At 40.9% G+C, this 26,464-nt stretch overlaps 1 protein-coding gene across 1 annotated transcript; it reads left to right on the forward strand.

Moving 5' to 3' along the window:
- The first annotated feature begins 10,281 nt into the window (after positions 1 to 10,281).
- Positions 10,282 to 25,354, forward strand: CAVIN2 (caveolae associated protein 2). The gene is made up of 2 exons (XM_004330431.4): positions 10,282 to 11,095; positions 21,875 to 25,354. Exons 1-2 carry the CDS (start codon positions 10,373 to 10,375, stop codon positions 22,667 to 22,669), a joined length of 1,518 nt encoding a protein of 505 aa, XP_004330479.3. The 5' UTR covers positions 10,282 to 10,372; the 3' UTR covers positions 22,670 to 25,354.
- Positions 25,355 to 26,464: the final 1,110 nt, after the last annotated feature.

The following is a 26,464-nucleotide window of genomic DNA, read 5'->3' on the forward strand; positions in this document are numbered from 1 at the left end:
GGACATGAAAGACTCATGGGCAAGGAGGCAGCCTTCTGGACTCCAATTGCAGCTCATCCCAAGGGCTAAGGGATGGAGTGGGGGGGGCCAGGACTTGGGCTCCGAGCCACAGGGTCAGACCCCAGGCCCAGCCTAGGCCCCATCCCACACCAGAAAGAGGAAGGGGCAGTAGAGTCCATTGTTGGAGGTGTAGGACTGTGGGGCAGAGTGACTGGGCCCCTCCCTCATAGAAGTCCCTGACCCACGAGTTTGTATGTTTGTCAGAATTATTTTTAAAGTTGAGAATCTGAGACAATACTAACAAAATTACTCTGCAAAAAATATGTTAAAGCGTTCATTAAATTTTAAAATGTTATCACTAGAAAAAGGCCTTAGAAATCAAGTAGACAAGTTTTACAAATGAGGAAAGTAAGGCCTAAAGACACTGAGTTCCTTTTGCATTATAGTACATTCCATCATGTTTGCCATTAATCAGGCCGGGTATTAGGGCTATGTCTATGCAAGAGCCTAAAATTGTTTTAGAAAGAGAGACTCAAATATGTTCTAATAAAGCAGTCCTGCACATGTGGACAAGCAGCCAAACGCTTCCTGCCTCTGCTCTTGTCACCTATGCTTGTTACCTGGATTTGTGGCTCACTCAGTATTTATTTATTTTTTCAGTTGGAACAGAACCATAGCTTCAACTAAGATAACAGTTCTTTGAGGCCAACAAATGTGAGCCCAGAGGGAGAGGAATTTGGAATCGCACATTTTTAGCATTCAGAGATAATTCAAGATAGTTCAAGTGCTTTCTAAGTGTAAACCACCAGGCAAGTGCTTCTTGCTATCACCATTATTTGCCTACAAAAATATTTTATTGCTAAGACATGCTGCACTGCCAAAATAGTTTTGATAAAAAATATTTATATAAGTGGGTTCTACATAGATACAGCCTCCATTTAATCAGGGATCCTAGCTTTTAACATGAATATGTAGAAATTACAGGAATATGATTAATAGGTAATTTATAGAAATCCATTATGTAGATGTTCATTGACTCTAAAAAAACAGGACAGAATGAGAGGAAATGGTTTTACTGCTACAAGGATTTAAATTATCTGTGAAGAAGGACTTCCTGACAAATACCAGACTTGGTTACCAAAATGGTTTTGGAATTTCCTTCTTTAAAGGTTTCAAACTAATATAACTTCCTTTTAAGACAGGGTAAGAAGTTTTTGTTGTCCTTGATTTTTGTTTTTTTTGTGTGTATGAAATAGAGGATAAAATTGTATGACTTCCTAATATCCCTTCACCGTGATACTTCAAGGAACAAATTCACAAGATAGGCCTCAAAATTAACTATTTAAAAGTAAGGCTTATTAAACTCTGAAACAGGTAACCAAGGGAATCTCTAGAATGTCCTTCATAAGGGAGATTTAAGATTCAATGACAGTGGCAGGGTGCTGGGGAAGGGAGAGGGGAAATGGAGAGAAAAGGCTGGAGAAGGCCTATCTAACTGAGGAAGGGAGTGACAAATTAATCCGCTCATCTCAGTCTGCCCAGAGCCCTAGGCCTTCCCAAGTATCAGTCCGGCCATGAAAAAACAGTGGAATTCCTGCCCACTTCCTTCAAATATTGTTTTACAAGGTCTTACAGTGTCTTGAGACAACATACATGAAAAGCACTGTAGTCTAAGAAAAGCATTAGCACTAAGTTACTCTTCTCATTTAAATCTCTTTGCCTCAGTTCCTGTTTGTTTTAGGGCTCTGAAATGAGAGAAGCAAAGCTAAGGTTACCAGAAGGTTAAGGGGTTTCCTGCGACTGAAAAGGGACAACTTCAGCGCTTCATTAGGCATTGCCTTGTATTGTCTTCTAATTGCTTCTCGTGCGTAAAACTTACTTTTCCCCAAAGACTCTGAACTTCTCCAGGATGAAGACCTTGATTTACATTTTTTTCGTGTTATCTAAGAGTCTCAGTTTATGCTGAGCATGTAGCAACTCAAAGTAGTTGATTAATTTATTGGTAGGGAAGGCTGAGGCACCCCCATATATTACCTCTGGGTGTGCCATGGAGTGCCCTGTGAATGAGCAAAGGCAGAAGCAAACAGCAGAAGTGTTAATTTTGAATATGGCATCTGCAACACAAGACATGAACATATTTTTGAAAAAAATCAAATCACATCTTCAAAGCCAAGAAGCTAAACTAGACAGTTATACTAAGGGTTTTTATTTATTTAATTTATGTATTTAACACATACATATGCTGCTTACCATGTTACAGGTACTGGTCCAAGCATTTCAAAAATATTAACTCATTTAATCCTCATAACAAAGACAGTAAGAACTATTATTATCCTCATTTTATAAGAATCTGGAGCTTAGAAAGGAAAAGCAATTTCTCCAAAGTCATACAGTCTTGCTGGTATTTGAACCTGGGACGTCTGGCTTGAGAGTCCAGGCTCTCAGCTCTTATTATTTGTGAGCTGACTCACCTGGGCAGGGACAAAGAGAGAGAAAGGGGAAGGGGGGCGTGGGAGGGAGAGTTACGAGGGAGCAAGAATGAAAGAGAAGGAAGAGCTGCCATTTTCAATCTGCAATTCAATGGTTTCCATTTCTGCATCCAAGTCAGCTTTTACCATCTCCTAGGAAAAGAATATGGAGGAAAGAGGGGTAGGGATCTGTGGAGCACACACCAAATCCTTTGAAGGGCAGCCTGTGGAAGTGACCCTGACCACTTCTGCTTATATCCACTGAACAGAACTTAGTAACACGTCCACACCTTGCTCAAAGAGAGGCTGGGAAGTGTAGTTTTAGCTGGGTGGACATGTGCCCTCCTAAAACTCCATCACTGTGTTAAAAACACTATGTTATGACAGAAGAAGGCCCTGTCCTCTCACCTGGATTCCTGCAACATCTCTCTGCTTAAATGGCCCTGTTTCAAGGAGGACTTCCTTGACCACCTTATCTAACACAGCACCCATGTCACTCTCCGGCCCCTTATTCTGCTTTATTTTTATTCATAGTACTTATCGCAGTCTGACATTACATTTTACTTTTTATCATCTGTCTCCACCACCACCCCTCAGAGCATAAGCTCCATAGGAACAGGGACTTTGTCTCGTGATCACTGCTATGTTCCCAGCACCTACTTGTTGCTCAGTAATATTTGTGGAATGAAGGAATGAATGATGAATAAGCAATATTCTAACTTGTCTCCCTGCCTTTGATCTTGACAATAAAACAAGATGGGAAAGAGTTTAGTTATCTTTTTTTTGGAATATTTGAATTTTATTTTTTTAATTTATTTTTATACAGCAGGTTCTTATTAGTTATCCATTTTATACATATTAGTGTATACATGTCAATCCCAATCTCCCAATTCAACCCCCCACCACCACCACCACCCCGCCACTTTCCCCCCTTGGTTTAGTTATCTTAACTGGCACCAGAATTCTTAGGAAAGGAGAAAACTGTCTTTCATGATAATAACATATCCCCTTGAGATAGAGGATAAAACCCAAAGCCAGTATTTGAGTAAAATTTCCCTTCATGAAATAGGAAGTGGAAGTAAGGAGAAAACAGAAAACATGAAACTGGGAAGACAGGAACCAGTAAGATGTCAGAAATCTTCCTGACCATGACCCTGAAGTTTCATTAACACTCACTACACTTGTGAGTGCTTTGTGTGAGTGGATTCTGACACGCTTAAAGCAGGGGTTGGAGTTCACAACGGGGCAGGAATGGAGAAGCATGGAAATGGCATGCAGGGAAATGGGAGTCCAAGAGGCAGAGGAGGCCTTAAGAATGTAAACGCCTCTAGACTTTCCAAAAATGTGATATTTCCTAAATGATAGCACATGGGAAGTGAAGTACAGTCTACCTCTTACGGCAACGCTATACATTATTTATGCTCCATCACTCATTTATATAGGATTTCCTTGTATGTTGCTCTATTTCACACTGACATCATTGATGGGTTATATGGCGACTTGATTGGGAGAGATTAGGGTCATGTGATCATGTGCTTTTTCACCATTAATCTTTCTAGTGAAAGTGAACACTCAATTCCTCTCCGTTGTCTCAGCAAAAGGATAAGGAAAAGGCAGGACCTTCAGGCCTTCTCCAAACTGCACCCTCACTTTCATCTGTACCTACTTCAGGATGCAGTGTAGAGTGAAGGGGATATGGTCAAATGATCCTTCAGCTCCTTCCCTTCTGCCTAATTCCTTTTATCAGTAATATGCTTTTATCCCACCACCTTTGGTATGAAGCTCAGAGTTAAGTTTTTCTTAAGGTAAGAATAATTACACAAAATCTTTTATTTTGTCGTACAGTATTATTTCAGGAGTTAAGTTCTGGGAACAGTAGGACACATAAAAATATTTGATACAGGAGTTCTGTGAACAAACTTACACTGTTAATAATCATTCTTAATGAACTGCATTTTCATTGCAAACTACATGTGTACAGTTATCTATTATTGCATAACCACTGCAAAACTTAATGACATAAAACAAAAATTATTAGGCATACAATTTTGTAGGTTAGAAATTTGGACGGGGCATAGCTCATCTCTACTCTGCAATGACTGCGGCATCATCTGGGCAGGGAAGGGGAAAGGAAGTACTCAAGTGGCTAAAGATAGCTGAGACAACCGGCGCCAGCCAGGCATTTTTTTCTTCTCATATCCTCTCCATGTAGCTAGCTTGGGCTCCCTCACAGCATGGAAGGCTCAGTATAGTCAGATTTTCTTTTTAGATGAAGCTAGTGTCCCAAGAAATCCAGGATTAAATTACAAACCTTCACATGTCCTAGCTTCAGAAGTACCAGAATGTTACTTCTGGCACACTCTAAGGCTATTCCAGATACTATATGAGGAAATGGGAATTAGACTCCACCTCTCAGTGGGAAGAGTAGCAAGTAATTTTAATCTACCATATTGCATTTTCTTGGAACATAACCTCAATATAAAACACAGACTCTATATATCTCCCTTCCTTAATTTAAGGAAGTTAAATTCTGTAAGAATAAGGACAAATGTATTTTATGCAATAATATGCATTCAGAAATGGGTAAAATTCCTTGCAAATGATTGGTGATCAATAAATATTTATTCAATGGATATATGAATTAATGCACTCTTAGCAGCTTGATAAATAAATCTGGGTAGCAAATATCCATGCCACTCACTAAAACCAAAACCACCAAGCAAGAATATGTACACAGAAGCTCTGCTTCTTTTGATAGGAATCTTCCCCAGCCTCTAAAATAAAACCTGTAACCACCAAGATTCCATTATACCTACTGGAGACCTTCCTAGCATGTAGGGGCCACTCTCTCCTGATGCAAAGGCACTGAGCTGTGAGCATGCCCTGGTATCAGAAACCCCTACTGTGCCAAGACAAGATTACCACTAGAAATCATCTCCTGACACATCTCTCCAGGCAATACTCAGCCCACAAAAAATGCAGATACAAATGCCATTCGAGGCTCCTGAGTTAACCAGCCTTCTGGTTCCAGTGCCTTTAAACAAATTTCCATATTCTCAGCCTCATTCTCTTAACTTCATTCATACAACCTATTATGGTTAAATGAAAAACTGACCAGTGTCAAGAACTGCGAATGGTCAGACATTTTACCCTACTTGCAGACAAACAAGTTAAACCTGCTACCGTTTTCATGGCAGAAGGTCAGAGACTCCTGGCTTAGAGACAAAGACTTTATTGCTCATGACACAGCAGGAACATAAGCTTCACGTTCACATCAGTTCCCTTTGCCTCCCCTCCAAGTCACATGGGGGTGACACAGAGGTGGGTATAGGTGGATCCTGCACATGTCATGGATTTGCATCACATCTGAGGAACCTCAAGTTTAGGAAACCTCAAGCTTTTATAAGAGGTGGCAAACAAGCTGCCTAACCTTTGCCCCAGAGGAAAACATCATCTTTATCATACTGGACATCAAATAACCCTACTATCTGCTCTCTCTCTATATCCTCTACTACTATCTCTATTTTCCAAAGTTGTTCACTATACAAACATTTCTGAAAAGACAGTCCAGAACAAAAGATTGTCGGTGTATCCGCTCAAAAGACATTCAGAAATATGAAAGATCCATGGAGAATTGCCTCTCAACAGCCAGAAGTTAGGGACATAAAGGAGACCTCACATTTATATGGTAGGTGGTGGAAAGATATTTCATTAAGAGTAGAAAGGTGGAAAGATTTCTCTTCTTCCTGGAAGACACCTTCCTTTTGTTTTCTCTATTTCTCTTTCTTTCTCTTAAAAAAAAAACAAACTGTGTTATGTTGTTCCTCTTTCAGGTGGTTTATATACTCATATGACCTCCTACTCAAAAAGGAACCCAACATTTGAAAGGCTTTTGAATACCAATATAGGGTTCAAAGGAAAAGATGCATGGAGTGGCCAGCTTAGTCTTCTCTGCTTCCTTAGCCATTGAGGAAAAAAACTTTCTTTTCTGTGGGCTCATCATTCCAGGTCTCCTATCCCTGCCACAGTAGGAAGAACAAGAATATCAGGATTCCCAGGATTATGGGTTTAACTGGAAAAGGCGAACCAAGGCGGCCACTGAGCCGCCTCTGCCTCTGGTTTAGAAATTATACTGAAGGGTTAACCAAGACCTGGGGCTTACAGAATGGGAAACCACATGGAGATTGGGATGGATGCCCTAGCCAGTAATAAAGCATTTTCTTGAAGTGACTTCTGTGCTTATATGACTTAGAGACCTGAGGTAACAGTAGGCAGCTGGTGGTCAGTTAGAGAATTCAGACCCCTAGCTATCCCCTGCCATGACTAAAGCCCTCATGTTACCCCATTTCAGCACCACACCTGTATATCTATACCCAGTATTTGTCTACCTGCCTAGTTCTCCCAGTAAAGCGGGAGCTTTTAAAGGGCTACAGATATATGTCACTCACCTTTGCAGCCCCAATGCCCAGCACTTATTTCCCATTCAACAAACATTACCAACCAAGTGACCCTTGCTACCTTTTATTTCTGTACTAATCCTTCTTAAACACAAACTTTTACATGTTCAAAAACCTCTAGGAGTCTCCTATCTGCCACTGTATCAAGTCTAAACTCCATTACCTAATTTCTAAGGAACATCATAGTATGTAATAAGTAGATATAATTTTTCAAAAATTTCTTGTAAGAGTTGATTGCTGAGTTTCACTAATCTCTTTCAGACAGAAATAGGACTTAAGGTCAGCTAGATGGTGAGCGTAGCTGCTCAGGGTTTCCTCAAATTCTAACTCATCAACAGTGCTTTCTTTTATTACCTTTGCTTTCCTCTTGCATAAATTCTCAATGCCCTTAGAATTTATGTCACACTCTATTACTTAGTTACATGCCATCTTGTACAGGACAGGTTACCATTATACAGCTCCTCACGGATCCCATAAGGGTGTGCAACAAAGCAAATTACAACACAACATGAAACTATTCACTAATGCATTGGTCGCTTATAAATATAATTTCCAAAGATGTATTCCAAATCCATAAAAATGATTACTTCTGACAAAAGGTGAAAGGGAATGGAATGAAAATGGTGATTGATAGGGTCTTCAGCTTTATCTGTAATAGTCTTTTTTTTTTTTTTTTTTTGCCGTACGCGGGCCTCTCACTGTTGTGGCCTCTCCCGTTGCGGAGCACAGGCTCCGGATGCGCAGGCTCAGCGGCCATGGCTCACGGGCCCAGCCGCTCCGCGGCATGTGGGATCTTCCCGGACCGGGGCACGAACCCGTGTCCCCTGCATGGGCAGGCGGACTCTCAACCACTGCGCCACCAGGGAAGCCCTGTAATAGTCTTTTGAAAGAAAAATATATTCATGCTGAGGTAGATTTTCTCCACAGATGGCTACAGCAATCTCTGCCATGCTGCTCACCCTTTATCATGGGACTTTGCTGCTCCTCCCCTAAAGACGTGAAGTCTATTTCTTGTCCCTTTGAAACCGACTGACCTGCTTAGCCCAACAGAATGTGATGAAAGTGACAAGGGGACAGAGTCCCAGAGCCTAACCTTAAGAGATCCTGCAGCTTTTGCTTCCACTTCTTGGGAACCCTGAGGTACCAGGCAAAGAAGTGTGACTCCCCTACTAGAGAGATCAGAGTGAGAGTCCCTGGAGGCTTAAAGATGGAGGACAGAGAAATCGCAGGATTCTAGTCATCCCAGCTAAGGAGCCAGACATGTGATTGAGACCATCTCAGATTCCTATATGAACATTCCTAGCAGAGATGACCCATTCCACCTAAGCCCTGCCTAGCCAAGCCCAGAATCATGAGTAGATAAAATTCATGACTGTTGTTTTCAGCCACTGAATTTCAGACTGGTTTGTTACACAGCAATAGACAACTGTTAAGTTACTTGTGTTATTCACAATTAATTTTAAAAAATAAATAAGCCACATGCAAACCTTTCTTCTGTTTAACAACTAGCCTCTCTCCTTTTCCCACCTCATCCCGTGTCTTTAATGTCTCTATTCATCTAACTGATTATACAATAGCCAACAATGCAATGCAAAATCAGTGCAAATCAATGCAAAATCAGGGCAAAGTGATTATAGTGTGAAATTGCAAATCTTTCAAAATATGTTAAGAAATCATGAAGTTGATGAAGGTAATGTTAGAGAAGCCCCTGAATCGTGGGCAACTCTTCTGGGAAATGAGAATCTGCAGCTGGAATACTTAACATTTAAAGAAGAAAATATCCACACAGATGATGGCACAATAAGTGCCTCAAAAGGGAATGATTGGAATGTCAAAATTTAAGAGAGGCTCTTGGAAAACTGATGAAGCCCTCAAATATTTTTGTAATAATGACTTCTATTTGCCCATAGAAGTCAAATGTAAAATGGATACTGTGTCATGATACCATATAATTTTGTTAGAAAATTATGCTTCTCAGAATTAACACTTGATTCATCCTTTGTTCTAATGTTTAACACATCACCGACCAACTAAATTTTGTTAAATGTAAGGTAAATCCATTTTAATAATTTTCTTACATTTTTAAAAGATATTTTCTCAACCAAATGTTTTTACTTCTTTTCTCCCTATTTTGAAAAGATTCACTTTAAGTGGGTTTGGGGGGTACCAATTATCTAAGGAAAATTGGGGGCCTCTGTAAAATCTTTGATTCATCTCCCTAACTAGCAGGCATATGCACTGAGGGCAGGGTCTTAGATCACACTTTATTAGTATCCTCTAGATAGCTCATCAAATATAGAACCGAACAGAGAGTGGGGACTCACAAATTCAATAAATGTGACAACGAATGACCTCATGATTGATTGGCTCACATGTACATTTTGCCGTTGAAGAATGGCACTTTTTCCGTTATCAACCCTGACCCCAAATGAGCTGGTATTTGTTCTTCTTAAAATTGTACGTTGAAGGCCTTTTACAAACTTCCTGCTGAAAGCACTTTCAAAGGCTGGATACATTTAAAACCAATTCAAGCATGTAAAGTCGTTTTAGGAAATAAGCCCCAAGTCCCAAGGGCTTAGCTGAGGAGGGCCACATTTTAGAACAGGTGTGCCACTTCACTGAGCAGGAATTTGGAAATGTCAAACATTAGAAGCACTTCAGAAACTCCAGCTCAACCTGCCCGAGAGTCACACTTCTGGGCACGTGTCAATAAATGCCTTGCAGAGATGGGCATTTGAGAAAATCTCTCAGCCCTGATTCAAAATTAGTTAAAACAAATCAGCATGGTAAGTTCTTAAAGAAACCATAATTTTCTTCTTTTTTTTTTTTTTTTTGGCTTTTCCTATGTCAATTTTACTTCTCAAAAGAAACTCTATTTTTAAAGTGGTCATTCAAAAAATTTCCATCTATTACCTGATAACTATAACAGCATCGCACGTCTTAACATCCCTGAATTTCAATCTCTTTCATCTTATCTTGCATCACCAATTGCAAGAGTAAGAACTGGGCTGTTTTCCTTGTCATTATGTTACTTCTATCCCTTTGGAAATTAAAAAGTAACACTACAAACTTGACTGCAAGTACCCTTTAAACTTGGCCCCTTCCATTAGGACACCAGGCGTTCTGCAGCCCATCAGTCTGTTCTAGGGCAAAGGCAAACAATACTTTCCGTTAGAATAACTTGTATCCAGGAAAAAAAAACAAACAAACAAACGGGCACTCTGTAGCATACGCAGCATAGCAGCCAGAGAAAAGTTTACTAGCTTTAGCCAATTGGAGACTGTGGAGCTGGGCCAAATTAGAGTGTTCTTCTCCGCCTCTAGATGAAGTCATGAGTGAAATATGACATTGAACTTATTTTTAAAAGGGAAGAGGCACAGGAAAGAAAAGCTAAACTGCAGGAAAGTGACCTGTGCCGAGGAGTACGCGGTTAGGAAGTGTGTGCATATGCCTCTAAACCCTGAGTGGTTCTCAGTTCTGTATCCTTCGCCTCCCACTGGGTGGAGTAGGTCTTTTAAGAGCAGCTGGAATGCAGTTTCCCTCATCAGTGTAGCCAGTTGTTGCCTGTCTGAACCTCTGCCAGTCCCAAAGAGCGGTGCTCTGAGCTCAAACCAGAGGGCCACGCTCTGCACCCCTGTCCACCGTCTTTCTCGCCGGAGCCAGAAGAACGTTCCCACCTGTCCAGCTATGGGGGAGGACGCTGCGCAAGCCGAAAAGTTCCAGCACCCGGGTCCTGACATGCGGCAGGAGAAGCCGGGCAGCTCCAGCCCGGTGCCCTCCTCCACGCCGAGCCCCAGCCTGAACCCGGGGAGCACGGAGGAGGCCATCCGGGACAACTCACAGGTGAACGCCGTCACAGTACTCACGCTCCTGGACAAGCTGGTGAACATGCTGGACGCCGTGCAGGAGAACCAGCACAAGATGGAGCAGCGGCAGATAAGCCTGGAGGGCTCCGTGAAGGGCATCCAGAATGACCTCACCAAGCTCTCCAAGTACCAGGCCTCCACCAGCAACACGGTGAGCAAGCTGCTGGAGAAGTCCCGCAAGGTCAGCGCCCACACGCGCGCCGTCAGGGAGCGCTTGGAGAGGCAGTGCGCGCAAGTGAAGCGGCTAGAGAACAACCACGCCCAGCTCCTCAGGCGCAACCATTTCAAGGTGCTCATCTTCCAGGTCAGTGCCCCTACTCTCCGCCCACCCAGCTGGGACTCTGCATCCATGATCTCAGTCGCCTGGCTCTCACAGCCATTTGTACATCTGTCCTGCCTGTCAGGGATCTCTCTCTCTCACACACACACACACACACACGAGGAACTGTCCCCGCCGCCTTCAGCAGGTGCACACACGCGCACACACACACACACACACACACACACACACACACACACGAGGCACTGTCCCCGCCCCCTTCAGCAGGTGCATGTGAAATCTACACAGAGGGCTGGGAATTCCCCAGGTCACTGCAGCCTAAACCCAAGACAGGGGCCTCAGGAGTTAGCAGGTCGGGGTCATTTGTCAGGAGCACCTCCATACAGGTTGGGAAGGTGAGCAGGTGCAGGCACACTAGTTAGATTCACTTGTCTCTTTGCATTGTGAACGTGGGGCTCTGACTGCAGCTGTTAGCTGGACAGGCAAATTAATTCACTGGCTGTTTATTAACTCTTTGTGGAAATGAGATGATCATGTGAGTTTTCTGTTTTGTTTTTTAATCAAGTCAAATTCATAACTTTTTAAAGCCTCCCTTTGTCCAAAGGTCACCAGTGTTTTGGGGACTAACCAAGTATTGAAGATTGATTCCATTAGAGATGAACTAGCCTTCTACTTTTGAGACTCTTGGCTAAAGCAATCTTGTTGAGCTTTTTTTCTAGCAAATGCACTGAAACTATAGAGCATTACTCTACAGACACACTAGATACGCTTCTCCTTGCTCAGAGAGACCACAACTGTAAAGTAAAACAAAAGCAGTGTTATCAGTTACAGTTACAAAGGCTAGCCTAGGATATTTTCTCCTTCAAATGGTTGCCTTGGAATGAAAAGGCCACTTAATTTTTGTAATGCATCAATGATGCAATTAATGTAGCAAGAGGCTCTTTGGGGACAGGGAGATTGCGTGGGACTGTTGTTCCGCCACGTGGTGGGCGTTTGTGAATCCAAGGGCAGCCCTGCCTAACGCTGGAAGCCCTTCCGCCCAGTGGAGCCCAGCCAGCACAGAGCCCAGGAAGCAATTGCCATCCCTGCCCCAGGGCTGTCTCATTGTGACCACGTGAATATGAGAGGATTTCAGAGCCACGGAGGGGAGAGGCTATAACCAAATGTTTGATTGTGAAAGGCACACAAGAAGAGCCTTCATCTCCCCAAAGAGATTTAGAAATTGGAACTTAAACGGAGGGAGCCTTCTTTTTCTAAATGAATCTGCTCTGCCAATTTAGAACTTAAGCCTCCTTCCTCCATAAAAGGAAAGACTCATCTCGCTGCTTTTTTGTCCCCCCACATTGCACTTGATGTTGTAAAGCTTCAGGCAGCTGATGTCCTTCTATACCTTGCAGTCTGTTGCAGACCGGAAATTTTTTAGCTTTTAATGCAAATGGAATAGCTTTTCATGAACCAGACGAGCTGAAAAGAGATATGGTAACTGCGCCTTTCTTAAGCCATATAAGATCCTAACTTTATTAGCCTAAAAGATATTATAAATCTCAACTCTCAAGGCATTTATAAATTAAACACTGATCTCCAAACAAAACCAAATATATACAGACCTGTTTAAATCTGAGTCATCAAAGGAAATTTCCCTCCTTCCAGTATGAATCAGAGAGATTCTCTCTTGTCCTGTCCCTCAGTTAAGGAGGAAAAACAAAAAATTATTTATGTAGTAGAGGAAAGTCACAGTATGTTGGGATCAGGTTTTGTTTTGTTTTGCCAAGGAGGATATTCTGTAGGTGTTGGGGAGAGGGATGGAGAAGATACGTGACTAAAAATTTCAAGAGAACTGTAAATCTGACATTTAAAAAAAACAACTGTTGGGAACTTAAAGACACAGGCTGCTGCTGAAGCCCTGCCATGGTCTCCTGTTTTGTCACATTGGATTGACAGGTGTGAAATTACAGCCAGAAACGGTAGGAATTCTCCATATAGTGAGGACAAGGTGAAACAGGGGCTCAAGACCAAGGTAGAAGCTAAAAGAATCCAAAGCAATGTGTTCAGGCTCCATTCAGGGCCGCTTAGCAAGCAGCCCCCAAGGACTTTTTTGAAAGAGCAGTTTAGGAGACAGAGAATTAGAGGGGCAAGGAATTGGACCTTTCTTAAGTCATGTAATGTAAGATCTTTTATTAGCCTAAAGGATATCAGAAATATCCACTCTCAAGATGTTGCAAGATGACTATTCTGAAAAAACAAATACAAATGAAGTCCCTCAGTGGAAAAGTTGCTCTTTCTCTTGATCCTTCTTAAAGTAGGGGTTTCTAGGGTAGTAAATTATTATATCCATTATAATTATTATATTATATCCATTATGCCAATGGATATAATAATAACTTGTGTTAGAGAGTGGTCCAGTATAGGGGTTGAGAAAAGATAAATTTTGTCATACAGACACTGGTTCAAATCCTAGATTCACCACCACTTGCCAGTTATGTGATCTGGTGCACATTGTGTAGCTTTTCCAAGCTTTTGTTTCCTCATCTGTACACCTTATTAATATTTGAAAGAGTAAAAGTATTTTGAGCTCTTAATAAGCCCTGCATACTCTGCTAAGTATCTTTCTGTAGTTTATCTCAACTGCACCAATTTACAGATGAGGATGCTGAGATTCAGAGATACTTATATCTTGTCTGAAACTATTTAGTAGGCAGTGGTGAAGCTGGGATTTCAACTCATATTTAATTGACTCCAAAGTGTGCGCTCTTAAACATTAATGCTTCTTCCCTCATATCTCTTGCATAGGGTGAGGAATAAATGGAATAACATATTTTAAATGGTTAGCGACTGTCGTGGTATAAGCTCAAAGAACTGAAGCTCTTCCTGGGTGGATCTGCAATGCATTTGCATGGAGAGGAGGCTATACTTGTGCTTGGTTAGAAATATGGCTTTTTAGTAAAAACTGATCTCACCCTGCCCAGGATCTTCAAACAGCTATGCTTTTGCTTTTTTAGTTGGGATTTATTAAAAGCTAAACACACACACACACACACACACACACACACACACACACACATACATACACTCCCACTCCCTGCCATACATTGTATGATAACTACCGAGTTGAAATCAATATTACATCACTCCCAGAGCAAAGGAAAGCAAAGCCCTTTAAAAGCACAGGACTCTGCCCAAAGGGCCTACTCTAAATAGACCTTTCTAGTAGCAGCACAGTCTTCACAGTGGGGCACAGGGTAGATGTTTTCTAGACCTGCAGAGTGAGGAGGGCGGATAATGTACCAGGTCTCTAAGTTGTTTGTCACTTTCAGTCCACTTGGACCCCTATGCTAGACTTTCCCTTACTAAATCCACTGGTTTTCTAGTTTAAGACAAAAAGAATTAATGTAAAAATAGGAGATTGAAGAACGAAAATCTGTCACCTGACTGGATCATATTCACTCCTATAGTGTTTAGAAGATTATGTTTCCAGTTTGTAAAGTCCTGTTGTGTTTTCCAAAATCTGCAGGTGCTTTTTGGTTGGTTGGTTGGTTGGTTGGTTGGTTGGTTGATCTACTAGATGCTAGTAACACTAGATACACATTAGCATTTTTTTTAATTCTGAAATTTGTCCTGTTTAAAATATGTCATTTATTTATTTAATTCTGTGCTAAACTTACAACATTGTTGTAGCTCTTAAGCCTCTCATGTCTTAGCAATTACTTCAAATTATAACCAGTAGAATCTAAAACTGGAGAAAATTCATCTCCTTTTGAGCAATAAAATAAATTGTAAAATCCTTGTTAAACTTAGCAGCTTCCCTTTTAATATTTTTTTTAAATAATGGCTTAAGATCAATGTTTGAATTCAAAATACTGTAACAGGAGCCAGTATAAATGATAATAAGACTCAGAGAGGTTGCTGATCAAAAAGAAAATGCTAAAGACCAATAAGACTAATTCTTTGCCTGTAAGTGCATATGTATCTTTTACTAAAAATAAAATTTGTACAAAAATCAGTGAATTTACAGTTAAGAGGAAGTTTTCTCTGTTGATTGAAGAGACTAGAATTTCACAGGTAACTGGCACTGAGGGTGTGATGCCCACTTAAGGCCTCTTAAAGTTCTAGTAATGATTACTTGACAAAGCAGTTTCAGAATGATTTCAAATCCAGGGAACAAAATGAGAGTACTCATGGACAGTTTACACTTTCATCCACATGAAATTGTGAAACTGGGTGAAAAGAGTAGAAGTTAGATGTTTGCTGTGGCTACATTCATGGAGAATCAAGCCTATACATGTGTTCAAATATTCATCATTTGGGTTCCTTTGATGAGAACAGAATTTTAGAAAGGTGCTAAAAGTATAACATCTTCAGACTATTTTTAAATTAATTTTTTTAAAGACTGTATTTATCCAAAGCCACTGCTCTGAAAATTGCTAAATTAGTACAGACTTAGAAGAAATGGGCATATAGATAACCACAGTCACCTTTATATGACAGCTCACGATGTTTGTATCACATTGATTAATATTCCCATAATGGGATACTGGTTTTGATGTGCTACTTATCCGGTGCCCTTTAGTTTATGAGATAAACAAAATACTAGTTCTTATTGTTACTATTTACACTTATTGAATGTCAGCACTGCCTCAGGCACTTTAAATGAATAACTGATTATTGTCGGTATTTCTTCAAAAGAATCATTACTTCTCTCACAAATTACAAAACGAGACTCTATCTCAGATGCAGCCCTTCCAGGTGAATGTTGCCCCTTCTGTTGTTTTGTAATCCATATCTGTTTGAATTGAACACATGAAAAGTGTTCACCAATGCAACTCAGGTCCTATAGTTTTGATTCTTGCATGAAACAAAGCATGTTTGGCATTTGTACACTGTGAGATCACTTTTGCAATCTGTTAGACTAGTTTTCATGGGATTTAGGTTAATATCACAGAATCAAGTATTTTAGAGCTGGAAAGCAACTCAACAATCATTTAGGTTAACCTCATTTTATATCAAAGAAGCAGAGGCCCTGAGAAACAAAGTGACTAGCAAGGTTTCATTTTATTAATAATAGAAATTATACAGTTGAATTATGAAATGAGTGAAAATAAACACTATAATCCCACTATGGCAAAGTTCATATTTACTCGGTTTTCTACAATAGCTTTTAAATAATTCAGTGTGGTTTGTTTTTTGTTTTGTTTTGTGTTTTTTGTGTGTATGCAACAAAGAACACCTAAGCAGTGTGATCTTAAAAAAGAACTGAACCCTCTATAACACTGGAAAATAATGAAACTTTTAAATCCTCGGGAATGTGAAAGACTGCTCAGGGATTATAACTAATGCATTTTATTCTTATGACTTGCTGATTCCACCAACAGCTGCCTTAGGGGTACATTTCTAATCAATGGCTTTATCCACTTGGCAATCTATACCTCAGAAACACAAACTGGAGAAAACCATCAATGTGTAAAAGAGACCCATAAATCAGAATGTCAGGTGAGCACAGTTCCATTTTCATAACTAGTATTTAGAGATTATTGGATAAAACATTCCACGGACACAAATTTATGGTCCTCATATCCCTCTACCATGCCACCACATCCCTGTGGGAATGTAACAGCCTTCGTTATTTTCTTCTAACAACGGGGATGATAAGTTAGTGACAGGAGAGCAAACTGCCTGTTCAAGCTTTTAAATGACTTACTGTAGCTTCCTTTTCTAATGCTAGTCATAGAGTCTCCTCTTTTAAAGTGTGTGTATCTATGTGCAAAGAAGATTTGCTTCCATGAGCATCAACCCAAGAAGTACCCAGCATGTTGGCCAGTTTCTCTGTGTTGATATCTGCACGCAAGACTTGAGACTGTTAGTCACAAGAATCAGTATAAACGGCAAACAAGCGAAAGTGCAACGAAAAAATGCCACTTTCTCAAGAGTTCTTTCCATTCCTTGTCTCTTTTATGGTGCAAGCATATCATTCATATATGTTAGAAGTGTACTGATTAATTCTCCCTTCCCTTTTTTTTTTTTTTTTTTGCGGTACGTGGGCCTCTCACTGTTGTGGCCTCTCCCATTGCGGAGCACAGGCTCCCGACGCGCAGGCTCAGCGGCCATGGCTCACGGGCCCAGCCGCTCCGCGGCATGTGGGATCTTCCCGGACCGGGGCACGAACCCGCGTCCCCCGCATCGGCAGGCAGACTCTCAACCACTGCGCCACCAGGGAAGCCCTCCCTTCCTTTTAAAAACCCCTAAGGGTCCTTGTGAAAGGTCAGAACCAGGAGCAGCTGCATCGGTGGGGCTACGTACCTTTTTGAAAATAAATCTGGAGAAAGAGGCATGGACATATATACACTACCAAACGTAAAATAGATAGCTAGTGGGAAGCAGCCGCATAGCACAGGGAGATCAGCTCGGTGCTTTGTGACCACCTGGAGGGGTGGGATAGGGAGGGTGGGAGGGAGGGAGACACAAGAGGGAAGAGATATGGGAACATATGTATATGTATAGCTGATTCACTTTGTTACAAAGCAGAAACTGACACACCATTGTAAAGCAATTATACTCCAATAAAGATGTTAAAAAAACTTAAAAAAAAACTCTATAGGGCAAATAGTCAGTTGCAGCTGGGGGCCTCTCCTGGGTACAACTCTCCAAGGAAGCAATGCAACTCACAAGGGATTCTTAATGCCATGTTAAGGAGTTACAAACCCCAAGTGGATACATGGGTAACTAGCATAGTTAAGTGGTGACGGAATTGAGGATGTATATTTGATCCTCCCCCTTGAAAGAGCCATCAGTCTTAGAATCTGTAAGAGAAAGCAGATCAAAAACATTACAACAGGAGGCTGAAGGCAGAAGTATCACCTCACCTGTAGGCAGGTGAAATATCAAGTGTTTCCATAAGGTATGTGTAATTGGACTGAAGGAGGACACATGAGCAAGTAAGACTGGACACCTGGGGGACACTGCAGTTACAGAGGAGCCACTGTCTGAAGTTCAAGTTGAATTTCCACCACTATAATCGTTCCTTTATAGTCAAATGCCATGTCTACATTTTACTAAAGAATAGAGATTTTGAAGAGTGTCAGCATTTTTCTGCTTCTAAACAAACATTTTGGAAATGTAATTCCCACATGTACTTGGACATTCACAAATTTCTTTGTGAAGGGAAAGGGCTTGCTTACCTTCAGAGTAGAACTATAAGAAGTCACAAAATAAACACTGTCCAGTAGACATAACCCAAAATACTGCTTGATTAATAAAAATGACAGCAGAAGCATAGCAGTTGGCCAAAAAGGCATATCGCACTTGTTTCCAGTTGTATTAAGACACATCCAACTCATTCTGGATTATGTCTGTTCCTGCTGGGTTTATTTTCATAGTTGGCATCAAAGAGTTCTTATATAAATTTCCCCAACATTGTCTGAAAGAGCTCAATTGGGTTTCCCGCCATCTCTCGACTGCCCTCATGTATGCGGTGTGATCTACCAACAGATCACTTCTGATTCACCTGATAATGCACTTTTCCCAAACCTGTCCTCAAAGGACACATAGTGAGAGAGACAAGAGTCTAAGACTCAACAGTAACTGTGCTGTTTTAACAATAAAATTTACACTGCATTAAAAATGCAATATTATTGGTTTAATTCTTTTAGAAGTACAGTTAATATGGACATTTTTTGTTGAGGTTGAAGAAAGGGAAGTTATCAGGGTAATCAGTAATCAAAGGTAAACCTTTGATTAACCTGAGATTATACTACACAAAATGTACCTCTCCTCTAGTAACCAAGGCTTATTTTTAATTTTCCACCTGACTTTCTGCCTTCTTTACTGAGGATTTTTTTTTTTTTTTTTTTTTGCGGTACGCAGGCCTCTCACTGTTGTGGCCTCTCCCATTGCAGAGCACAGGCTCCGGACATCCAGGCTCAGCGGCCATGGCTCATGGGCCCAGCCGCTCTGCGGCATGTGGGATCTTCCCGGACCGGGGCACGAACCCGTGTCCCCTGCATCGGCAGGTGGACTCTCAACCACTGCACCAACAGGGAAGCCCTTTACTGAGGACTTTTAATAACGTTTTACTGAGCTCTTGGTTTCTTCCTTTCCTGCAAGCAACTCCTGTCAAACCTTCCCAACCCTCTTGTCAAACCCCAGAAGTAATTTTGCTTCTGGACTAAACATCAGAGCCCTAGCTATTTCTGCAGTCTGCCCCTCTTTTAGTAATGCTCATCCACTGAGAATAAAATCCTTCCTTAAAAATGGAAACTGCTGAGCCCCTTAGGCCTGGTTCTCCTCTTTTCCCAGTGGCAGCAGCAGTCAGCAAATGTCCTTCTAGACACAGAACTAAGTCCATTCTTTTGCAGCGCCCGACACAGGGGCAGTCTCCACTCTAGCCACCCTCAGGGCTGTCTTAGAAAGCCTCCTCAACATGCACTCATTCAACAAATAACTGCTGAGCTGTCGGGAACTACTCTAGTCACGGGGCTTAACAGTGAACAAGAGACACAAGTTCCCACCCTCACAGGGAATACACGCCAACGAAAAAGAGGCAAGTCAAGACTTGAAGCGTGGCAGAGTTGCTCTCTGTAAAGGTCCGTGTCATAAGTTATTCGTGGGAATCCCGTGCAAATTTCAAGTTTTTACTTTATCTTTTATACTGTGTTTCTGACATTCTGTGATATTCAAAATGGGAGTAAGCTTTGGGAAACAGAATTTGGGATTTCTTAACTCTACCAAGGATTCTATTTAACCAGACGTGCTGCTTTGTACTCTACCCAAGACTTTGTTTCTAACCAATTTATGGAACTCATACTCTGTTATGAGTATGTGTGTGTAAGCGGGGGACATGGGGCTGTATCTTTTCAGAGAGTATTGTAATTATACTATTTGGTGATTAATAAGGAGAGGGATTTTTAAGTTTCTCTATATTAAAACATTGTTCACTTAGTCTTTGTAGTGAGAAGTTGAAAGTATACAGGTATACACTTAGAACATATTTTTGATCACTACCCCAATTTTATTGACTTTTCAGTCAATCAAAATTGCAAAACAATAGGGGAAGTTCTTACCATTAACATAAACTTTGCATGAAGTTTAGCTCCCAAATAGACTTTTTGTTTGTTTGTTTTGAGCTTTTATTTATTTAATTTATTATTATTTTTTTTTAACACATAGACTTTTGTTTTTTTTTTGCGGTACGCAGGCCTCTCACTGTCGTGACCTTTCCTGTTGCGGAGCACAGGCTCCGGCCGCGCAGGCTCAGCGGCCATGGCTCACAGGCCTAGCCGCTCCACGGCATGTGGGATCTTCCCAGACCGGGGCACGAACCCGTATCCCCTGCATCGGCAGGCAGACTCTCAACCACTGCACCACCAGGGAAGCCCTTTTTAACACACAGACTTTTAAACTCACTAAATCCAGTTATTTTTCAAACTGAAAGTTTACTGGGCAGTCCACAATATAATCAGGTAACATTGAGGCTCTGCTTGAAGCCCGGCTGGCAGTGGGCTCTGGAGCCTGGCCCACCTTGGCATTCTTGCAGAACTCCTAATACCCTTGGGAGTGCAGTTTGAAAGCTGCTAATCTGGGTCAAATCCTCTTGTTCACATTTGGAAGACACTGAGACACAAGGAGATTAAGTTATTTGCTGAAGGCCTCAGAGCCATTGAGCAGTACAGAAAGAACTGAGACTCAGGCCTCCTGTCACACGTTCTTTCCACTGTGCCATTTCTTCCAATGAAAATGTGAAGGCACTTTGCTAGCTGGCTCTCATTTTCCTGTATTTAAAGAAAAATATAAAAATCAAAGGGATTCCTATGCTGTGTCACCCAAGTCTGTCTGAGTTCAAATCTCCCTGCTTCGCTACTCTGGAGAACCATCCCCTTTGCACTCTCTGGAGGCAAGTTTTCAGGCTCTGCTCCCTGAGGCAGAGGGAGAGGCAGATCATTGTACACCCAGAAGCTGGAAAAAGAGTGTGCTGGGAATAAGGGGAGGGGGCACAGATTCCTGAGTTTCCCTCTTCACTCTTTACCCTAGGTGGAGGCTGAAGTACTCCTGCCCAAGGAAGCCCTATTTAACAGAGAGGCTTGATAAGCTACGCCTGGCAGCAAGATTCCCCCTTACTACTCCAGAAATGGCCGTAGTATACCATCTCTCCTTATAATGCCCACAAAGGACATTCTAAACACAAGGCTTCGTGAGTGGGTCCCCAGTAAGGCTGGCCCTTGCTTCTCTTACTCCAAAATTAGGTCATTAGAAAAATTAGTATGCATTTTTAAACAGATACCAAGGTTGACCATGCCTTTACTTTTGACTTCTACTTGGGGAGGGAACCTGATAGAGGTTTTACCTGGTGCCTGACACTTAAGGAAAAGATGGGGCAGGGGAGAGAACTGGGAAGTCTTCATCTTTTATCTTCTAACTTGACCTCCAGGCCCTTTTGCAGTGGGATTTTGGCAGGAATAGAGCCTGAGGTTACGAGAGAGAGGCCCTCTGGGTTCACAGTAACTTACTTTAGCTCCTTTATCTAGGCAGCTTCCTTGTCTTGTCTGACCCACAACCCACTTCCCTCCCTGCCTGTCACTGATAGAGCCCTTGCCAGATGCCCTCATAATATTCCCAACAGGCAGCCGTTGGCCTTATCCAGCCTAAGCAGAATGACTTGATCAGTTTAGAATTAACTTTTCATATTCTAGAAAACTAAAGCCACAGACCTTTGGTTTCTGTCATGCCAAAAACACATACCCAGAAATTACAGCAGTTCAGGACTATTTGTGAAATGTGTTATTAACATGAAATTTACATTGTCCGTCTTTTCAGGAAGAAAATGAGATCCCTGCCAGTGTGTTTGTGAAAGAGCCAGCTTCCAGCCTAGCGGAAGGGAAGGAAGAGGAGCATGCTGACGAGAACAAGTCCCTGGAGGAAACTCTGCACACAGTGGACCTCTCGTCCGATGATGAATTGCCCCATGACGAGGAGGCCCTGGAAGACAGTGCAGAGGAAAAGATGGAAGAAAGCCGGGCAGAGAAAATAAAAAGATCCAGTCTCCGGAAAGTGGATAGCCTCAAGAAAGCATTTTCTCGCCAGAACATCGAGAAAAAGATGAACAAGCTGGGGACAAAGATCGTATCTGCAGAGAGGAGAGAGAAGATTAAGAAATCTCTCACTTCCAATCACCAGAAAACATCCTCAGGGAAAAGCTCCCCCTTCAAGGTCTCTCCCCTCACTTTCGGTCGAAAGAAAGTCCGAGAGGGAGAAAGCCCTGCAGAAAATGAGACCAAGTCAGAAGACATGCCTAGCAGTGAGGTGCCGAATGACCACGAGGAGAGCTCATTTGCGGAGCGTCTTTCGGAAGCATCCCTCACCAGTGTACTGGTGGAAGGGAAGAGCATGGAGGGGGATGCTGGGAGGGCGGCCTCAAGAGGGAGTGACTCGGCCATGGACAGCAACATCGACTTGACTATTGTGGAAGATGAAGAAGAAGAGTCGGTGGCCTTGGAACAGGCACAGCAGGTGTGCTATGATGGAAGCTACGTGCTAACCTCCCACGAGGCAGAGCGCTCAGATAAGGAGCCGGTGCAGCCAGCTGTGCTCCAGGTGGACCAGACCGCCTAAAGGCACAGCGCTCTGTGCCCAGCCTGTGCTTTCAGTTAAGTGGGTAACCAGAGCCTAGAAACAAACTCCTGTACATCTCCAGCACTCCCCACTCACACCGTGTTACTGTCCAGGTAGTCATCATTTACTACACAGTAGGCGCACACACGTGCCCAAGATTTACTATGAAGGCAACCTGTCAGGGTCTACACTTCTAATTTACTCTTAGGTTCCATTTCTGTAGTTCTCCAAGACTGCCCAGAAGAAGAAATGCAGCAGTCAAAAATCACTGATCAATTTGGCTAAGCCAGAAACATCAGAGGCTACGTAAGATACTAATCATGAAATCTGATTCATTTTTTGTCATTCCATAAGCTTGCTGAATAAGCGTACCACTAATATATTGAATTTCCATAGAATTCTGTGAATCTTTATTCTTTAAGTGTGTGATATATAATATACATATGTATTTAAGCTAAAGAGATAACTACTTTATATTCAAGAAGAAAATACGTTTCTTAAAAGGTAGAAGAGAAAGTTGGCTATTGACTTAGTAGAAAACATTGTTTATTGAAAATGAAGGAGAAATTGAAAGACTATAATGTTCAGCTAATGAAGTAAGATATGTAGAAAAGTTGGGACTATTAGAAAAAGAAAACTAAGGAGAAGTTGGAAAATAAAAGAAACAGGAAACAAAGAATGGCAAAGAGAATGAAGACAAAGAGAAAAAAGCATGTGTTCAAAAGTAAAATATTTACGATATTAGTTCAAGTATTTACTCATATAACAAAGCTGAAGAAATTCATTTATCCTAGAATCATATGCTATATCTTCACAATATTTTTATTTTCTAATATTTTCAAATAATCTCAAAAAACATTTTACTGTGTTAAAGCTGCATTTTTTCCCTTAATGAAAGACATTACAAATATTTCCCTAAGGAAGTTCAAAAAGATGTCTCTTTAACATTGGAATGAACATAAATCTTCAAAATTAATTAATACATACTGCCTTTTGTAGGAAGTTGGATCGTACTATTCTTTAATGTTTTCCAAATTTGAAATAATCCTTACACTTCAAAGGATGTAATGTATGTTTGTAACATGTTAGAATCAACAGGTTTGGGAAGGGAAAGAGTCAAGTTTTCCTTTTTTGTACATAACGGTAATTTCATTCTAGGTCATATTTTATTTATATATTAATTTCACAGAATATTAATATGTTTCTTAAAGCATGCTAGTGTTTATGTGTATGTGTACATTTACTCAGACAGGGTAATTTTTACTACTGCCTAACATTATACTAAAATATTGCTTTATTTTTAATTACAGAATGGTAATGTTTTGAGAAAACTATTACAGTTTAAAGACAGTTGTACCAGAGAGCAAATTCCCTACCTTTAGTGTGTACCACTCATTAGAACTAACCTTACAAATACAGCTAATCTAAAACAGTATTAACAAACTATGCTTTGCCTTACAAAAGGGATAGGATTAACAAATGTATTGATGGCATAACTGATACAGCTGTGTCCTTATTTTGCAATAATGTACCCCAAATATTAGATTGTTGAACTAACAATGGCTGTGTTAAAGAAGAATAAATAAACCAAAAACTAAAAAGTACATAATAATGTCAGTTTCTCGGCAGAAAACTTTAAAAACAACAGAAAGAACTGATTATTAAACTCTCCTCCAAATGTAGCCATAATGTTGATTTTTTATTCTTGATTTCCCCTATTAACTCTGCTTTCTTTTTTCCCCAATCTCATTTAGAAATCCAAGTCTCATTCTTCAAGTTTAACTTTCTTGACATCACCTTACCAGCTCTGGAGAGCATCTGAATTTACTGTAGCAGCTTGACGAATCTGATAGTTCCATCTACATTTTTATTATTTTGTACCAGACCTTAAAATACCTTAAATAGCCCTGCAAACATGAATGTATTGAACCGTATGTTCAGTTTATTCACACAGATACACCTTTGTCTTCTGCAGTGCCATCCAGTTGGTAGAAGACTAAATTTCACTCAGGGCCCTGAACATGCCTGTTTAACCTTTCCAAAGTTGCTGTTACTTTTTTGCAGCCAAGGAGTTGGGCCATCCAGAGCTAATGCAAGGTTTACATTTCCTTTTCAAAAATGCTTATGTTATTTGTTCCTAGAAACTATCTAAAAAGGCATCTTTTTAGATTTGACTGACAGACATTTATTCTCTGTTCCTCATTTGAAACATTAAAATCCTAACCAATGGAACAGAGAATTAAGCCAGCTAATTGTTGGAAAACACATACTGTAGGGATTAGAGAGAGCAGCAGTTGTGGAAATGAAAACTAGTTATTCTGTTTATTGTTGAAATATTTGCATACTGGTGAGGCTACAAAGTCCCCAGTCTTCTTCATACCCACCCAATAACCCATTCCTAACTTTATGTGCCTGGAGCTCAAGAACTGGATTAGTTTTCCCCCAAAGATTATACATTAATAAGCACTGAGATCGTTATCTTAGAAATATAATTCAGGAACAAGAAGTGTCTATTACACAGGTCACAGATCTCACAGAAATAGAGCAACGATGTCATTTTTCCATGAGATTTTATTTTTAAAATATATAGACATATATATTTCAACAGGAATATTTTCTTCTTTCTCCTTCCATTTACGAATCTAGTACGTGGTTGAATTTCTTTTTATACGTGAAAATAAAAGACCCACACTAAGGCCAGTTCTGCACAAAATAAATATTTTTTTCTTACATTTATTGTAAGATGAAAGCCCAAAATGTTTCTGCTTTTAGCAATGCTCATGCAGAAGAACAAGGTTTCAACCTCCTGCGTTTCAGTTCACTATCAGGAAACTAGAAGCTCCTTTGACATAGCCAAGCCACTAGTGTAAGTAAAGGTTATAATGAAAGTCATTTCCTACATTAAGACACTAATGCCCAAACCCAGTTAATTCTTGCTCAAAAGTTTGTTTACTGCCCTACAGCCCAAGTCTAAGTGATTTTATGTTAGAGATTAGGAGTATGAGGAATTGAGGTAAGGGTGGCAATCATTATTAACAGTTCCATAGCAACCACAAGTCTTTTCCTAAGACTGCAAGACTGTGACACTGCAAAACAAGTTTCAGATGAAACTGGCACTGAACCTTTGTATTCTGCTTGATCTGGGTGTTGAAATAGAGACTTCTGCAGCCAGGACCTCATTCCTAAAGGGAACAGGCAGTAACTCACATTATTAAAGATACATTCTTCTTATTTTTGTTTTAACCATTGCACTATCCTGTAGTATTTGCAACTCTAAAATTATCTTTAACTCTCCACACAAACTGCCCCAATTACGAAGCTACACCTTTAGCAAGACAGCTTGATATTCGTACTCTTAAAGACTTTCCACTGTAAAACCAATTCAGTAAATATTTATTGAGCAGTACAACCATCTGTCCTTCCCACCTGGAAATTCGTAGTGCCCAAAGCAGGAAGACACAAGCATGGGGGAGAGAGAACAACATTTCTGATATCTTACTTTATGCCAGGCTGGGCACGCCAATGGTCAGGAGTACTGTGTACCTACCAAATGCTAGACACAAACATCATCACGTTTAATCAAATGAATCCTATTAGAAAGGTACTGTTTTTATACCTGAGAGTTTTGATGAGGGGAGAGAGGGAACTCCAGAGTTCTTAACCACTCTAAGTTCTCACTCATCATGTTACAATTTAACTATTTTTCCCTTGAAGGTCACAGAGCTAAAAGACTTGTCCAAGTTCATGTAACTATTGAGTGCCAGAGTCAGTGCTCAACCCCACTCTGAAATCCAT

Source organism: Tursiops truncatus, chromosome 7, assembly GCF_011762595.2.
Source record: "Tursiops truncatus isolate mTurTru1 chromosome 7, mTurTru1.mat.Y, whole genome shotgun sequence".
NCBI lineage: Eukaryota > Metazoa > Chordata > Mammalia > Artiodactyla > Delphinidae > Tursiops > Tursiops truncatus.

Excerpts from the sequence above, each read along its gene's own strand:
- CAVIN2 (XM_004330431.4), top strand. The coding sequence starts at position 10,373 with ATGCCTCTAAACCCTGAGTGGTTCTCAGTTCTGTATCCTTCGCCTCCC. Across the intron at positions 11,096-21,874 it reads TCAAGGTGCTCATCTTCCAG|GAAGAAAATGAGATCCCTGC; the intron begins GTCAGTGCCCCT and ends CCGTCTTTTCAG.